The 18,754-nt window shown below is 45.3% G+C and overlaps 1 protein-coding gene across 1 annotated transcript in view; it reads left to right on the forward strand.

Annotated features, from left to right (window-relative positions):
* The window catches only part of PLCH2 (phospholipase C eta 2), a 284,031-nt gene that overhangs the window by 177,825 nt on the left and 87,452 nt on the right, over window positions 1–18,754 (forward strand). The window contains exons 2-4 of the mRNA XM_077837140.1: window positions 3,895–4,041; window positions 8,934–9,177; window positions 11,434–11,563. Coding sequence (XP_077693266.1) covers window positions 3,895–4,041; window positions 8,934–9,177; window positions 11,434–11,563 — 521 coding nt within the window. The remainder of the gene's footprint in view (window positions 1–3,894; window positions 4,042–8,933; window positions 9,178–11,433; window positions 11,564–18,754) is intronic.

Below are 18,754 nucleotides of genomic sequence, written 5' to 3' on the forward strand. Positions count from 1 at the left end.
TGAGCGCATAGGAATATTTATCCACCTTCTCATGACTGTTCTCATACATTAAGATTTTTCTACCTGTAACTTTCCTTGGTATAAATACCACCATGGAACTCCTTTCCGTAGAGCTGCCACATCTCCTCTAGGGGAAGGAGCTCTTCCAGACCTTAGGAGGTGCCTAAGAAAGGAGTGTAATGTATGTTTGGGCTCCCCACCCTACCCCAGAAATTCCTCTGCTCTCTCTACCACCACCACCCGCAAACCTCCCCAGGGCTGCCTTCTTTCCACGTTAGTAGGAATTTGCAGTTGTGTGCACCCGCGGGATGCTGCACCGCCGAAATGCTTGTCGGCGGCATGTGTGGCGCCCTCCACAGTCTTCTGGGAATAGGAATGTGCTATTCCCACAGAAAGGTTGGGGACCACTGGTCTAACCTAAAAGAGCTTTGCTCCCCCTGCCCCCCTTTGAATCTTGGCTTCTTTTGAGTCACAGTCAAAACATGGCCATTGAGCGAAACTCTTATTACTGGAGCTCCTGCACCAATCCAGCCGGCTGGGGGAATAGATATTCAAATACACAAGAGCAGTTAGGCTCCTGCTCAGATTGACTTTCAATAGCAGTTAAGTGCCTAGCTGTCTTTTTTCAGAGTAGCAGCTGTGTTAGTCTGTATTCGCAAAAAGAAAAGGAGGACTTGTGGCACCTTAGAGACTAACAAATTTGTTAGAGCATAAGCTTTCGTGAGCTACAGCTCACTTCATCGGATGCATTCAGTGGAAAATACAGTGGGGAGATTTATATACATAGAGAACATGAAACAATGGGTGTTACCATACACACTGTCTTTTGTGCCTCTAAATCCACTCCATGAATAACAAATAAAAGTGTTGCACAAGAAACGCCTCTGTGACACTGGATGGTCTGGGTGTTAAACGGATACAGGTGTCTTTACTTGTGCATTGGGTGCAACATTTGAAGATTTTTCTTAACTTGGAAAGAATCATATCTTTGTTCCATTGCTTCTCAAACAGACAAAAAGGAATTTCCGAAAGAATATTGCTGATAAATTCACATTAAACTTGTTCCAGATTTTTTTCTTTCTTATTCATTTATTTTTATTTTATTTATTTATTCTATCCTTTCAAATCACACCAAAATATTTCTCATTTCTTTCTCCTTTACAAACTTTGCTACAAAGTGCAGTGCACATTGGAGTACCCTGTTGTGCTACCAGACAAGTTAAGGACTGCAAATCAATCTTGCCTCTGAACTTCCATGCATTTTATGCAAGAAACTTCTAACAGCTTCATGTTTTCTCCTGATCTTGCTCTAAATTATGGGAATGAGTTTATCTGAGACATGCCAACATTTGGGAACAGTTTTAGTTTTGCAGACTTAGGGGTGGTTCTGTTCTACTCCACTTATCACCATGGTTCTCAGATGTGGTTTCTCTTCTACCACAATCTGCAGATGTCAGGGTAGGATGGATAAGTGTTTATCTCCTAAGCTTTAATGACTATATTAAATAGTATTGGACCACTAGACTTTAGGCTCCAATCTTGCAAATACCTAAACAACACGAGGCGTTTTACTGGGACTGCTCATGTGCTAAAAGTTGACTGATTTGTGTAAGTGTTTGCAGGATCTGGGTTCTAGACTTCAAGTGCTTTTTGGGCAAGGACTGTCTTCACTCTGGGCCTTGAGCAGTACTCAGTATTCAGTCAACATTTTAATATTCTCACCCTAAATATAAAGTGTTCCATGAACTCCTATTTTTCAAATCCACATGAAAACAGACGGGGGGAGGGGTGGTTTTTCTTACTGCTTTTCTTGTACTGCCACCTTTGTTTTCTGTTCTGTATAGGTGCTCATCACTGTAGTATCTGAGTGCCTTCCAGTCAGGGCATCAAGCAACACGGCTAACATCTGGCCTGTGTTTTGTTCTCTCCTTAGGAGGAGAGTGTGCAGTTGAGGGTTGTTTTTTTTTGTTTTTTATGGTTTGGATTTTTTTAAAATATATATTACACACCTTGCTCTGTTTGTTAGAGAAGGCAGGTCAAGGAAGTGTGCATGGCACTGAATAGAAGGCGGACCGGTTTGTATCCTTAGTCCCTGGGGCAGTTCAGGCTACAGTCTTGGGCTGGCTCCCAAGAAAGCTCTGTCTCCTGCACAGATGAACTTTATTTACCCTAATGGTAGAAAGTTCCAGTGTGCTTGAGGAGCGGAGCTGTCAACCACAATCTTCATCCTGGAGCTTTAGTTGATCTTTTAGATACCTTGTGCCCAGGCCATTGAGCACCTTGAACTTGATTAAATATTCTCGGAGAAGCCAGCTTGTGCTGCTTTTTGCTATCCGACTGTCACAGCTGTAAGCAGACCAAGTTTAATGATCCTCTCTTGAATAGTTCAGCAGCAGATGGGAGTGCTTTATTGTCTGCTGGAGTTCAGAGCTCGGAGCCATAACCAGAGCATTCAAAGAAAGGCAACTGCATATTTATCTTCAAAAAAAAATTTTTTTTTAAAGTATTAACCCTGAAGCTGGCACATTAGAAACTCCCTCCATTGCAGACTTAGCTACTGCTTCGTATTGCTGGTTTTTATTAATAAATCTGTTTCATTTTTATCTACGAACTTACCTTAACATTGGGCTCAGATGGCCCATTACCATGAAATGAGCCTGAGAATATTGGCATCTAACTCACAGCAGTGCAGAGAGTGATGCATGTTGGGTTGTTTTTTTTTTAAATCTTACAGAAGTATATGATGCATAAGGAGAATGAGCGTGAGTATCGATACTGTGGTGAGCAGCAAACAATTACCAAGCTCTAGTAATAGTCACTTGAGCATCAAACTGACTCACGGCTTCCGCTGTTCAGTTCCTAATGATGGGATGCAGGAGGTAGCAATGGTGCAAAGTTGGTTTGTTGCTTCTTCGAAGAACAGAACATTTAGGGAGATGGAGGGAATTGTTTTGGAATGCTTTGTTCAGCTCTGCGTCTCTCTGGCTATCGTACAAGGCACTTAGCATTACACAGAAGATAACTGCAGACTATTTTATAAGAATGTAGCCTCTGAGGCTGCCTTCGTCTTAGCAGATGGCCCTTTTAAAAAATAAATAAATGAATTGAATCCAGTGTGTGTTTCTAATAACCTTTGTGCTGTTAATTTTTAATGCCTCCCCTCTATAGTGGAAAAATGGTTTTTAGTTCTAAAGCAATTTGTACACTAAGGACTTTTGTGAATTATTTATCAGGTTCCAGAATATTTGCTATATTCTGAGTGGCCAAGTTGGGTAATTAATTTTTTTTCCCTTTAGTTAATTGGGCTCCGGGTAGGCAGGATGCTAATTCAGCCACTTCCCAGGAAGCAAATTTATTTCTAACTGGGGATGCTGCTGCCCAAAACTTCTGACTTTGTAGTGAGAAATGGTGGGGAGGAGGGGAAAGTGTTATCTTTTTGTCAAAGAGGCAGTTGGAAGTTTAAAGGTCAGCTCTCAGCTGGTCGGTGTAAATCTGTGTAGCTCCACTTATGGTAACAGTTATGCCAGTTTTACATCTGCTGATCATTTGACCTAAAGGTTGAAATTCCCCCGCCATGCAGAGGGTCAGCAGGAGGCCTAGACATCATGAAAGTCCAGCTTAAGTGGTGCCTAGTTCTTGTGCTGACCTCCTGTGCTACTGTGGATTCCACCTTAGATGTGGAGGTGGAGCTTTTCAAAGGCACGGCTGGGAGCTGTCGGCGAGAAGGGACCCCTGTGATCATCTGGTCTGACTTCCTGTGCTACTGAGGCCAAAGAACCTCCCCCTTTGACTTCCTGGGGCAGTTGAGTGCCTAACTACACGTTGTGCCTTTCAGAATTTTGAAGAATTTCAGTCTTGTGTCTAACTCAGGCTGTCCTTTATTTCTCTCTCCAGTGGAAAGATGTATGAGCTGCATGCAAGCTGGTACCCAGATGATCAAACTCCGGGGCAGTTCCAAAGGGCTAGTCCGGTTCTATTACCTCGATGAGCACAAGTCGTGTATTCGCTGGAGACCGTCGCGAAAGAATGAGAAAGCCAAAAGTAAGTGCCGGCCACTGGGTCTTTCTACTGAGAATGAGAGGTTTGCGTTGGCACTGAGCAGCCGACATGAGGGGTTCGGTAACATGGAAGATGACCAAGGCAAAAGCTGTTGCTGGATTGGCAGGACTGTGCCTGACTTGTATGAATGTTAATAACATGTCTGCTAGTTGAGGGCTAAAATAACCCCACAGACTTGGAGATGAGCTCCAAGCAAATCCTATGTGAATAACCCCAGATTTAGGAGAGTCTGCAGTTTGACGTTTGGGTCTTCCCTAGAAATGTCTGTGGGAGAAGGAAGGGATATTCCCTCCCCTCCACATCCATATCCCATGTGGCACAGCTAGCTAGCTGTATTTATGGTTAAGGCAATGTTCCTCTGAAGCACCTGCTAGTGATCATTGCTGGAGACAAGATCCGAGGTCATGTGGACCAGTTGTCTGATGGGTTGAGGGAGCTCTGGTAGGGTTTATCGTGCACCAGAAGGGTAATGATTACTGGTTGCAAATAAAGACGCCCAATCCTGCAACCAGGTCTATGTGGACAAAACCCCATTAGAGTCAATCAGGATCCATTTAGACACAGGGATCTGCCCTTGCAGATCATGCTGCATATTCTGGCTCCAAGAGCTGATATGTCTCTGCATTCAGCTACATGTTGTGTTGTATTAGTCATCCTGAGAGCCCCCCACTGAAATCGGGGCTCCATTGTGCTAGATGCTGGAGAAAAAGATAGTGAAAGGCTCCCTGCCACAAGGGGCTTGCAATGAAATCGACAAGACGGATGAAGTTTGGGAGCCCCACCCCATCTCCCAGTGGCCTAAGGGTAAGGGTTTTTACCTGTCAGGACTTTTGTTCTTTAACTGGGGCCGCTTTGTAATATTTTCCCCAAATGTGTGTGCATGTGTGTGTGTGTTTTTTTCAGTGTCTTTTTTCACCAGATGGTGGCTGATCTACTCCAATGAACATATACATGATTGAAAAGCAATGATTGCTTCACAGACACGAGTTGTAACCTGCACTAAAACAGGGCCTTCAATTATTTGTTTAACAAGATGTGTGAAACTGTGCTGGCAAGGAAATGCTGCAGAGAGGTGTCTGACAACCATCATGTTGAGGGGAGGATCAGGGAGACTGAGATCTTGGGGACCAAATTAATCTTATTGTTTCCCCTTTCAAAACTACAAATATGAATGTAAATGTTGGCACAATCTGCATCTCTGCTTGTGACCTGTTTGTTGGTATGTAAAGATGCACAGGGAGGACACCTAATCTGAGAGGGGTGCTGGCATAGTGGTTAGGGACATAGTAGATTAGGACTTGGAAGATCTCGATTCAATTCCTGGCTCTACAATAAACTGTGTTGTGACTTCTGACAAGTCATTTAATCTCTCTGTGTCTCAGTTTCCCATCTGTGAAATGGGATAATAATCCCTCCTTTGTCTGTTTTAGCATAGATTGTTCAAAAGTGCCCACCATCCCTGGGTGACTACAATGGGAGCTTGAGGAGCACTTTGAAAATGTGACCCTTTTCCAGTGTTGACCCTAAACTCTTCAGGGCAGAGGTTGTCCTCCGCTAGCATGTTCATAGAGTGCCTAGCACAATGAGGCACCAATCGCAGTTGGAGCCTCTTGATTCTACTGAAATACAGATGAATAATAATGCACAGGAACGAATATTGAATAGTGAACTTAAACCTCTACTGAAATCTAGCTCTAGACTTTTCCTTTTGCCTCCTGTTGCATTATTCAGAACCAGCTTTTTAAACTGCATGCAGAAGACCTAAAAATTCCTTCAAGTATGTGAGTTAGAATTACTTGGCTGGTTGTTTAAGCAAAGATACTAACCCTAATAATAATTAATAACATGCACATCTTCTCCGACTAAGCTGTAACGGATTAGTTTAACCAGCTACCATTACATTAAAGACATTTAGGAAATTGTTTTTTTCAAAGTCTGTATCTCCTTGATCAGGCTTTTTTAATTTGCGTTGAGTGGCACAGTAAAGCTAGAAGCACTAGCATACCAAGCCACCTTGATAATGTCCAAAGTGTTAAATTTTTGCCCCGTTCTATAAAATGACTGCACGTAAATCGACTGCTCTAGACTATTAAAGGCTGGGCTTGGCGTTGACATTATCCTTGGCGTGAGTTGTGCCGTCAGCACAGAGGGCTCATAAACCGGAGGTTAAGTCTTTTTGCATTTCCTCTTTTGACATTTGCTTTGACTAGTGCTATTTGAGCTCTGTGTGTCTGTGACTGTCCCATACCCCCTTGCTAAATAACAGTAAGCCCAGAGGGCAGTGATGTAACACAACACAAATTCACTGGTTTCTGCTTCGTTTAATTTCAAATGAAGAAAATCTGCCAGGGTCTGGAGTCTGTGTTGGATTTTAAATGTTTTCCTCCCGTCCGCTTTGAGCTAACTGCTTCCCCCCTAGAAACAGTTAATGGTGCAGTTTGGATTTTGGCCCTGCTGCAACACTTTTCCTTTTTTAAATCTTTTAAACTTCTGGCACGTGTAGATCTGGGTAATATATCCTCTGTAGCTGCCCAGTACACATACCATAGCAAACAGCTGTTTGCTTCTAGGGAGAGCCATGCTTCTTGTAATCTCAGGAGGACACTGTAATCTGCAAAATTAAATTCTGTGCTGGGGTTTATTTTATTGTTAAAATTTCTCTTCTTGACACTCAGGATCTAGGATCTTTAGAAGGGAACAAATTATTCAAATAATTATCGGATGTGCTGGCTCTGAGTGCATGTGGATACTAGACACCGTTTCATTAAACGTAAGGGCACTCTATAGCATTTTAAGATTTGTATATTCAAGGGGAAGAGGAATGGGGGTTGACAAACGTTACCAATATCTTGGTAATTTACTCCCAAACCTAGATGTAGGAAGGAACCTGGTAGCTAGAAATGTGAACGATTAGTTGGATCAAGTCCTGCAAAGGCAAGAATTCATTCCTGAGTAAATGACACTAGGTGGTTCAGTGGATTGTTTCAGAGTCGGGGTACCTGGGTTCTGATCCTGGCTCTGCCACTGAACTATTGTGTGACCTGGGGCAAGTTACTTCACCTCTCTGTTCCTCTGTTTTGTCTCTCTTTGCCTGTGTTGTCTATTTAGATCAGAAGCTTCTCGGTGCAGAGACCATCTCACTGTGTATGTACAGTGCCTAGCACAATGGATCTCAGTGCTTAGAGCCCTCAACTATCATAATTATAGCTGTTCTACTGATACTGTGTTTCATCTTAGCCAAGAAGATTTACAGGATGCTTCACAACAGACTAGGATGTGCCTAATGTCCCTTGTTGGCTGAGCTTGCAAATGCCTTAAACCCAACTCAGCGGCATTTCTCTATCTATAATATCAGAGAGACAAGGTGGGTGAGGTAATATCTTTAATTGGACAAACTTCTGTTGGCGAGAGATACAAGCTTTCGAGCCACACAGCGCTCTTCTTGGGGTCTGGGAAAGGTGCTCCCAGTGTCATGGCAAAATGCAAGGGGGAACAGATTGTTCAGTATTTGCATTTTCCTGTGACGCTGGGAATACCTTTCCGAGACCTGAAGAAGAGCTCTGGGCTTGTCTGCGCTTACAGCGCTGCCGCTGAAGCGGTGGAGCTGCGCCACTGTAGCACTCAGTGAAGACACTACTGCGTGGATGGGAGAGCTTCTCCCTTCGGCGTAGGCCCTGCTTCTTGGGGAGATGAAACCCTCCTGCTGACCTAATGCTCTCTACACCGGGAACTGGGTCAGTATAACTGTGTCACTCAAGGGTGTGGCTTGTCCGCATGCCTGAGCGATTTAGTTTTACTGCCATAAGTTGGTAGTATAGACCAAGCCTCTGTGTGGCTTGAAAGCTTGTCTCTCACCAACAGGAGTTGGTCCGATAAAATATATTGCCTCCCCCACCTCGTAGGCATGTCAGTCCCAGGATATTAGACAGACAACACTGCGTAGTATCTGTAACATAACTTTGAATGCTCTAGCTGATCCATTCCAAACCTCACGGCATGTTCGAGGTATAAGTGGCTAGAACCCAACTGATTTGGAGAAAGGGGAAGAAATGGGGGCAGTAGGACACCTCTGCCAGCTCTTTAGCACTGTCACAGCCTCAGTGTGGGAAACTAGTTTTAAGAGCAACCATTCCTGGGGGAATTCTGAGGCTACGACTCATAAGAAATGCTAGTTTTTAAGGTGTTTCTCTGAATTCTGCAAAGAGTTTTACCCACCTCTCCAGTGTTAGAGGCCTAGGATATTGACTGCCTGCTGCACAAAATCCATTGACATTGGTGCTAAATGCTGGTGAGAACATGGGGGGCTGGCTCGCTGCATGTGCCTCTGACTCTTCCATAGACAATGTGTAGGCTCTCTTTACAACGGGTTGTGTGTGGGGAAGCAACTGTAATGTGCAAACTGTGTTCGATTTTATTTCTAGCTGGAGAATATAGCAAACCAAATATAGCCACAAAGAATAGTGGAAAAGAGTCACTAACAATTGATTGTCAATGCAGACAGGCTACAAAAGCTTAAAGGAAAGGCACGAGAGTACTAGAAACTAAACGGTGTATCATAAGATCCTGTTGTATTAATATGCAGATTACCTCATGCTCCTTCGCCTTCTCAGACTAAAATAAGATCTGGATGCTTGTCTGGGCTCATTTTGTTACAAATCCTTCCCCCCTCCCCCCCATGGCAAAGCTCTTTCATTTATTAAGTCATCCTCCAAGTGATAATGCTCAGCAATGAGGATAAAGGGGGTGATTTGTTTTTCCAGGACAAAAAAAAGGACCCTTTTCCCTCCAAGAGTCTGATTGTAACTAACTAACTAACACAAATGATTTTCCACTGACCATCTCTAACGAGCCACCCACCTCTCTTGTTCTTCTAGTCTCCATTGACTCCATGCAGGAGGTGTGTGAGGGGAAGCAGTCGGAGATCTTCCAGCGCTACGCCGATGGCAGCTTCGACCCCAACTGCTGCTTCAGCATCTATTATGGAGACCACATGGAGTCTCTCGACCTGGTGTCCTCCAGCGGGGAGGAGGCACGCACCTGGATCACGGGGCTCAAGTACCTGATGGCAGGGATCAGTGATGAAGACAGCCTGTCAAAACGGCAGAGGACCAGAGACCAATATCCTTCTGTGCTGTGGGGGAGGGTGCCTAGCAGGGTGGGGCGGTATCACTCCTAAAGGAATTTGTGGAGCTGTCCTTAGTGCTTTATTTCACTGGCAGCAAGTGTGAGGCATAGGATTGCACAACAAGGCCTATCATACGTTCCTGTTCCCATGGGGCCCTACACAACCGAGTATGGGGTGCAGCGTTCCATGCTCTATTTCATCCCAGAGCAGATTCCCACTTCTGCGCGCTCCCATTTAGATCCCCTCCTCCAGTCCAGCCCACACACCTGCTCTCCTGTTATCTGTGTCTCACCCACGCACATCCTGAAAAAGCCAGGGGGATATTTTCAAAGGCACAAATTAAGTGCATGACTCCCATTGACGTTCAGTGGGAGATGGGCTCCTACCTGCCCTTTGTGTCTTTGCCAATACCCTTAGCGGGTAGTTTTCAGCCTTCTGGGCTGAGAATAAGGGGCAAATGAGTGAGAGAGGCTGGGGGGTGGAGAAGGTGGGTTCTGTGTCCTATCACTGGTTGTCATCCTGCAGGAAAGTCTCAACAGCTGACACTTTGCATGTCAAAAGTCCTTCATTAGGATTAGAGGCCTGTGCTAGGCGTATGGTGAAGGGAGAATGGAATTTTAAAAAAATAGAGGGCCACATTCTGCCTTCAGTTAGACCCTGTGCAGCCGTATCTATCTCTGCAGGTTGCAGAATTCAACCCTAAGTTTATATTTGTTCAGAGCTTAAAGCCATTTCTCATTGTGTATCTGTGGGTACATAGCCGGTGCTGCTGCTGAGGAGATTCACATGAGCAGGATTTTAATAGGCATCATTTAAAGCTCACGCGCAAGCAGACCAAAATCCTCTCCCCACATCTTAACATCAGGGACCGGAGAAAATTGTATTCACGGACAAAACTACATCAAACCCCAAATCAGGCAGTGAGATCCTGGCTTGGGGCTGCTTCTGAGATGCTAAAGGCCCCATCACTCTCTGCTTATTGCAATTCCTGGATCACTCCGCTATGCTGGGCTATTGCAGGGTGTCTGCTGTGGTCACCACTGGAAGACAGAATTTGCTGCCAGTGCCCATACAGTGAGATCTCTCCGAGATGCCATCATTTTCTTTCCCTGTATTTAGAATAGGAAACAGATTGTAGACTTGCCAAATATTGTCCCTTTGGTGATGGCCACTGTACGGTATCTCTGATGTTAACTCTGGCAGGTAGGAAGCCTTTGCTGCTTATTAGATCCTGTTCTGTAGAGGAAAGCCTGTCCCCTGCTATTGCATGTAGCCATCTATTGTTATTTCCTTGTACAGGGAATGTTCTTGTGCTGGTGAGAAGAAAAGGGCATTGCGGTCCCTTTAGCTAACTGCTGCAAGGCAACGTTAGGTCGAGCAGTCTGAGATCCTGGCCTGGGAAAGAGGCACCATAACAAGGTGTGTAACAAACTGTCAGCCTTCAGGAAGGCTGCAAAGAACTTCAGCTTTTTTGGGGACCAATAACCTGTTTAACAAGCGCCAGCCAGGAAAGGTGCTGGGAACCTGTTAAAAGCTTGTATACAGCACCTGACGTGCATTTGCATCCTTTGGATTAGGGGGTTTTTATATCCAGCTTAGGCTGTCAGGGTTCCCAGTGACAAATCTAGTTCATGGGCAATAAAGCTGCTTTTATTGTTTTTCTAGTTAAGCTATCTTCGGTTAGATAGTAAGAAAACCTTTCTAACTATAAGTGTGGTTGAGCTCTGGAAAAGGCTTCTAAGGGAAGTTGTGGAATCCCTGTCAATGGAGGTTTTTAAGAGCAGGTTAGACAGACACCTGTTGGGACAGTCTAGGTTTAGTTGGTCCTGCCTCAGCACAGGGGCTCAGACCTGATGACCTCCTGAGATCCCTTTCAGCTCTGTTTCTTTGATTTTTATGTGTGGTTTACAGCCTCAGTAGAAAGTCCACTAGTCTGTAGTGCTACAGCTGTGCCGCTGTTCATTTGCAGCGTTGACACTTTCTGCGGTGAGAGAGGGGGATTTTCCACCACTGTAATAAATGTACCACCTGGAGAGGGGGTAGCTAGGTCAACAGAAGGTGATTTTAGTGGTCAATGGAAGTATCTTCTTCCATTTACCTAGGGGTGTCTATACTGGGGCGTAGAGCAGCTTAACTACGTCTCTCCGGGTGTGAATTAGGTCCACGTACGTTTTAGGTATAGACTGGGCCTAAATAATGTTCAGTAAGGTCCCTTGATGCTCCATTGCCTTCCTTAACTCCAATTAAATGTGGTTGAAGCAAACCTTTGATGAGGCCGATAAGAATGGTGATGGCAGTTTGAGTATTAACGAGGTGCTCCAGCTGATGCACAAATTGAATGTGAACCTCCCCCGACAGAAAGTCAAGCAAATGTTTAAGGTAAGACGTGAGAATGATCATTTCTAAGGGAAAAAGGGCTGAGCTGCAGAGATCTAATGTGCAACACGGCAGGAGAGAGAGTAAATGCTTCGCTAGCAAATTCCTGTTCGTTTCCTCAGTGGATACTGCATTGTGCATTTCAGCAAGTCGGAGAGAACTTTGGAAACAAAGGGGTCGTGAGTAAATTCTTAGCTGCAAAAGGAAAAGATACTTGCACCAAGTTGCTTCTGGAGTTTTACAGTGTAAGGACAAGCACAGCGCATCTGCCTCTGTCAGCTTCTGTGCCCTACCCTCCTGTGCTTGGGGCCGGATTCCGATACCCTTATTTGCATTGAACCAGGCCTTCTCACTGGAGGAATCTCAATCTCCATCATGGGAGGTTTTTCGGAGCAGGTTAAACAAACACCTGTCAGGGATGATCTAGATAATACTTACCCCTGCCATGACTGCAGGGGACTGGATTAGATGACCTATTGAAGTCCCTTCCAGTTTTATGATTCCTCTAACTCCAGAAGTAAGGAACTCAGTAGGACCACTCATGGAGTAGGGTGATACCCTTTCTCTCACAGAGTATCAAAATTTAACCAGTATTGTTATAAACCTGGTCTTCTATGGCCATTGGTTTGATTATCCTTCATCATTTCCAGCTGTGAAGTGACATGGGCATTCTTCCATGTGCAATGGACTGCTCATTTGGTGATGGTGACTAGGTGGACTGTGCTCGCAAACCATGTGCTTCATCCAAAAGCCAGCTGCTACCAAGTAATTTCTGTTACTAGATCTATTGCTCTACAAATACCTGGGGAGCCTTTTCGCAGTTTGAAAGGAAGAAATGACTCCAAAGGAGTACTATGGGAGGCAAATGCAGATACAAATTTAAAGATCCTATGGATTGACTGAGAAACACGTTAAATAGCAGAACCTGGATTTAGGTCCAATGACTATGAAAGCGACCCACTCTAAGGGGCTCCGTTTCCATTGACCTGATCTGTAGCTAAATCCCCATTTCACTAGCCTAATTGTCCTAATTTTTAATGGTCAAGCAAAGTGCTGTTGCTAAATAAGGTGAAGTGACTCACGCATGATGCCAGGTGCTGTTGGCAAACAGGGAAGTCATTGCATTTCTGTGGACAGCTGCTTGGGGTGATTACTGTGTGCAACAGTGGGGCTGTGGCTTCACCTTCCTTCTCTGTCATTCCCTTTCCTCCCTTTTCACTGTGCCTCTTCTTCTTTAAGTTTGGCCTAGAATTAGGTCACATGAGTTGCTGAGACATTATCTCCCTCTTGACTCCAGGGATCTCTCTTGGCATTTCCTCCTCTCTTCAAAGTGCTCTGACTGTTCTTTCAAATGAAGTCTTAATCCTCCTGCCAAATCTCTGAGTAATTATGACTGGCCTGCTCCCTTTCGCACAGCACTTTGTGAAATGCACTGCTTGTAGTGGGTAAATTATGGGACGCCAGGTGATGTGCCCAACCTTTCTCCTCCGATATGCTCAGTGCTTCACCCAGAATACGTCACTCCTACTTAGTGGAGAAGGAAAAGTTCTCTGTGTGGCTGGGCTTGGAGTCGATTTCTGTTTAAATGTCCACTTGAGTTGGGCTAAAATGCTCTTGTAGATGTTCCGGCTAAGGGGAGCAATGAGTGAGGTGAAAGGAACTGATTGTCTGCGGGGAGAGGGAGTGTGTACGTAAGAGAGATTGAGAATGTGATTGGCTTAATACAGGGGATAACTGGCTGTCCAAATTCTTGCTATTTTTGTCCTGCTGTTGAAAATATGCCCTTAAGCTGTCAGGCAGTAAACCCAGAAGCCCACCAATGGGACCCTCTTTTTGTATGTGCAAGATGGGGAGAGAAGGGATTAGTCTCCTTAGGAGCTGAATTGTGGTCCTCGGTGGTGAATTCTGTATACATGGGCAGCTACTCGGTGTGGTGGTGAACCTATTAAGTTAGTTTTTAATTACAATTCAGACTAGACATGAGCCATCACCCTAGGGATGATAGTGAATGTAGAATGAAGAGAAGTTGTTTTTTTTTAAGATGTGGCATTAGTGTTTTTTCAGGAGCCCTGAATCTGAGATCTGCTCTCTAGTTCTGTTGGGCTGTGCCTGTTCTGACCATCATCACGGTACTTGTGTACTAATCTGTCTTGTAGAATATGGACCAAAACCATTTTGGAAGCTGTAGCTTGATTATAATTATTTCCTTTAAAAAGCCTCAAATCATGCTAATAACAGGTTTCAGAGTAGCAGCCGTGTTAGTCTGTATTTGCAAAAAGAAAAGGAGTACTTGTGGCACCTTAGAGACTAACCAATTTATTTGAGCATAAGCTTTCGTGAGCTACAGCTCACTTCATCGGAGCTGTAGCTCATGAAAGCTTATGCTCAAATAAATTGGTTAGTCTCTAAGGTGCCACAAGTACTCCTTTTCTTTTTGCAAATCATGCTAAGACATTCACAGAAAACATAACTTACATCCTAAATAAAGTCATCGCATAACAGATGGCTGCTGGAAGAACAAAAGCAGTCAGGAAACTTGACTACAGTAAGATCTTTGTTCATTAGAATGAGATGTTGCTGACCTCTGGGTCTTGCATGTTTTGTTTAAAATCTACGCTGCTGGTAAGATGCAGAGGATTCCTCCAAAAGTTCCCTGATCAAGGAAGGACATTTGTAAGGTGCATGTGTTTTAGAATCACATCCTGTCCTGGGGTCAAGTCCTCAGCTGGTGTAACTGTCCTAGCCCCATTGACAGCAGCTGAGGATCTGTCCTCTGAAGCCTTCATAGTGGAGAACTTAACAAGTTATATCTGCCATTTATACAGCAGCATTGTTTCTTAAAGTCTGGTTTGGTGATAGACTTCTCTGCAGAGAAGTGTAAAGTCTGGTTCTTTTATATCCAAAGACATTCACTGGCCAAAAAAAAAAATTAAAAAAAAAATTTAAACCTACTTGATATTTGATAACTTTCTGTTAAATTGCTTTCCCGGGGTTTCCTGTTGGGGCAGCCAGACATCAAAGATAATATTGCTAGATATGGCCAAAGCATGTATGACTGTTGCAGAGAAATCTTTCTTGACCTACCTGGTGATCTGAAGTCCAGTCACCGACTTGGTGTCCTCCGATCACACCTGCTACAATCTCTGTTTTTGTTGGAGTGTTGTATCAGGTATGCAGATGCTCATATATGTCATGTTGATACAGCTACAACACTGCATACATGTCTGTTGCAATGCAGATAGCTGCTCCTTTGCAGTTAGTTCTGCTGTTGTCCTTGGCCCACTTTATTGTCTAATTGAATAGGAGAGGATTAAGGATACATCTGTGCCTCCACACCAATGATCAAAAAGCTGATTGTGCATGGGACCCTGCTGGGAATGAAGTCAGTGCGGTGTTTTTATAGTAGGCAAACAACGGCAGCCTTTGCTGTATGCCATGTGCCTCAGAAACATGCCAACAGTAGCAGAATTTTAAAGAGGCGGCTTTGCTGTTGATGATGTGCTGGAGATTGGAGAGAAGGGATGTTTTCAAAAAATCTAAATGGTGGGATTTCAATGGAGCGCGGCACCCAGTTCCCAATGACCCTCTGAGATTTTGGGCTCCATCGAAATCCAGCCTAAATCAATTTATCTTAGATGCTTACATGGCCCCCATTACAGTAGTATCTGAGAACCTCAGTCTTTAATGTTGTTACCCTCACAACACCCCAGTGGGGTAGGGCAGTGCTATTATCCTCATTTTACAGATAGGGAAACTGAGGTAGACCAAGTCACTTGTCTAAGGTCACATGGAAAATCTGTGGCAGGGTAGGGAATTGAACCGAGGTCTCCCAAGTTCTAGATCTGTGCCCTAACCACAAGACCATCCTTCCTCTCTTACCATTTGTCCAGGTAGTGTCTCCAGCTCCTGTGCAGACTTGTACAGCTCTTGTACAAACTGCAACTGGTTTAAGACTCAGTGGTGAAAGATTTCTCTCAAAGTCCATCCCTTCATCTTCCAAGAGTTTTTCTATCCAGACTTCTGGACTCTCTGTGGTTGTGCTGGTCCAACAGGACTGGAATGAGGCTGCCTTGACATAGTGGGCCTCTCCTCTTGCTCTGTAGCGAGACAAATAAGGAATCTGGGCGTCATAGCCAGTGTTAAATTGCCTTGGATCTGTATATGTAATCAGTTGGGTAAAAACCATTCCAAAGCTGCAGTCAGGGGAAATGCAGTTGAGGCACAATACGGTTTGAACTGTTACAGATTCCTTTGAAATCCTAGTGTGGTGGTCACTGTGCCATGAGACCTTGTTTGACTGAGCTCAGATGCTTTGCGTCTCCGTGGGCAGGAGCCCCCAAATGATCTTCCAGGAACCATTCAGGAGCAGGCAGTGCTAATCTCAGTAGTCCGGTGTTTCCTGGTATGTTGTCTAGGGATGTCTGTAACTTGGGCTTCTGGATTCTCTCACCGCTGCGTGACCGTGGACAAGCCTCTTACCTCACTGTGGGTGACATGCAACCCTGTGCAGAGGGCTAGACACTGCTTCAATCCTATTTGCAGGGCTTAAGTGGTGCATGGATTCACTGTCTGGGCAGTGCATTGAGATCCTTGAATGAAAGGCACTAGGAAAATGGATTCACTACTAGTAACAATAACAACTAGTCATAACATTGCCCTAGGGCGGGAGCAGAGCTCAGAAGAAAGAGTCCAGCCTAGATTTTTCCCTTGCAATGCAGACCCTGTCTGAATAGGTATCGTCACTCATGGAGAGCCCTTACTGTCCCATCCTGAGCTGCCTGTATTGTTTACACTCGGAGTGGCTCCTTTGGCAGTGGGGTAGCTGCTGGTGTGACAAGCAGAAATCAAGTCAGTCAATCCGTTTTTTACAGAGATCCCAGCCGGAACAAAAACACCCGTCCCCAGCTGGGTTTCCCAGCCCTCAGTACCCGTTCTGGATTCCTCTCCTTCCACTCTTGCTCATGCAACTGGGGAGGGAAAGAAAGGCAAAGTTAATCCCTTGCTTACTGGAAGGCAGCACTACCCTCACACCCGCCACCAGCAGCCTTTGTGGATAGACTTTTTGGCCTTTGATTTTGGTTTTTGCCTTGAGTTTTTTAGGAAAATGAGAAGGGGAGGCAGGGGGAAGGTGGCGCTTTGGAAATGATCTGTCTTGATTCTGGGGAGAGAAGAAGATGCCTCTGGATTCCTTCCCCTGCCTCATGACTGTGGTAGCAGATTTATTCCAGTGCCTCTGGGCAGAAAATATTTTTAGCCTGCAACTCTTTCTGCTATGTTTTCTTCATCCTGCGGACAGCTGATGCTAAAGCCTGCCCTGCTGTCTCTTGTGTCCAATGTAGATTCCTCTATGGATATACAATGGTAGGATTTGCTCAGCTGGAGCATGGAAAACAGAATGGCTCTGTGGCTTGCAGCAGCGCAGGGTCTGGGGGAGGGACAGAGAAGCTATTGCAGAGGCTGAGAACCCTCCAGCAACTGCAAAATACAGGTTACCCTGGCATATACTGTACCTGTAACTTCAGTGTCTCTGGTGCCCTGCAGGTATAGAAATTGCTGCACTGATAACCGCTCACAGCTAAAAGATGGAAACACCAGGGCAGGAGCTGCTTATAGTGATGTCTTTCAGCCATAAACTTCACACACCCAGCAAGTCTGTGTTACTGAATAAAGTCTTGGATGAATAAAATAGGAGGGATTTTAAAACTCTGGGCTGAGGCTTTTTTTCAAAGGTGCCCTGGGGATTTGGGCACTTTGTTCTCCTGGTCAGCTTGGCCATCACAGCCCTGAACTTTGTAACAATTGGCACTGTTTCAGATTAATAAAATGCACGTGCAAATGGAAACTTAATAGGTGTGTTCTGGAACTTGTGCACTAGTGCAAAGTCTGGGCTCACAGCACTGCAGGGGATACCTCTCAGCGTAGAAATTAGCCTGAACTGCATGGAAACACTTGTAACCTAGTTAGGTTGTGGCCAGCCCTGCACATTAACTTAAAGGTTTTCCCCATCCTCCCTACACCGCATTCCTGACACACTTGCATCCACGTGCTCAGAGAATGCAAGGACTACGAGAGTCTGTAGCACCTCTGGGGGTGCTGGGTTCCTCAGGGGGTGTGGTAGGGTTTCTGACCCTAATCCAAGCCACAGAAGGCCATTAAATGCTGGCCTGTGGAATCATGTCACCCTCTAGTGGCTGCCCTGCTACCCACAGCTAAGGGAGAGTTTCCTAGAAATCCCAGGCCAGCTGGAGGGAAGGAGTCCAGGCCCATCTCCAAGGAGCATGTGTTACTCTGGCTGGTAACTGTCTTAGCTCAGTGCCTGGCTTCATTCTGCTCCTCTTGAACGGATGTTACAGGCACCACGCTCCCCCTGCACTGCAGGACGCATTGCTGCTTAATGGACCCACCACTGGGAATGAAAAGACTTTTTTTTTTTTTGGTTTTTGCCTTGAGTTTTATAGTTGGGGTTTTTTTTTGGTTTTTGCCTATAAGGAGGGGAGGCAGGGGGAAGGTAGCACTTTGGAAACGATCTGGCACTGGAGATCTGTGTTCTATTGCTGGCCCTGTCACTGGCCAGCTGGCTGACCTTGGGCAGGTCCATTCCCCTTGTGCCGCAGTTTTCCCCATCTGCAAAAGGGGGATGATGATACTGGCCTCCCTGGATGGTGGTGTTACTGCTGGATGCAGCGTCGCAGGAGGCGAAGAAGCAGCTTCTCCCCAGTGCAGCCTGCTGAGCCACGCTCCGCACCTGAACGCCTCTAACCAGGCGGGGCCTGAGTGCCTTGTGAGCATCTTTACCTTGAGCTGAAAGCAAGTGTGCTGAGTGCGCGCACACGTCTAGGTACCCCAGCTTTAGCCCAATGGGCCCATGCACCTCAGTGCATTTCCTTCCATTTGGGGGCAGATGCCAGGCTAAAAAGCTTTGTAGAAACATATACGTGTCCGCACCCGCAACAAGAGGCCCTTGTCAAAAGCTTGTTTTTGAACAAAGGCTCTTCCCTCCCATGGCAATGGGAAGATAATACTCATACATCTATTAATATGCACGCTGCCTGGCAGCACTATAATCTGCTGATCCCTGTGTTATTAGACCCTGTGCACCATGGACTTCTGCTCCACTGAGAATCCTGTCCTTTCATCAATTGTGCTGGACTGTAATGAGGCTTTTGGAGCGGGGCAGGGGGGACATGGTGTCTC

Source organism: Eretmochelys imbricata, chromosome 18 (assembly GCF_965152235.1).
Source record: "Eretmochelys imbricata isolate rEreImb1 chromosome 18, rEreImb1.hap1, whole genome shotgun sequence".
Taxonomy (NCBI): domain Eukaryota; kingdom Metazoa; phylum Chordata; order Testudines; family Cheloniidae; genus Eretmochelys; species Eretmochelys imbricata.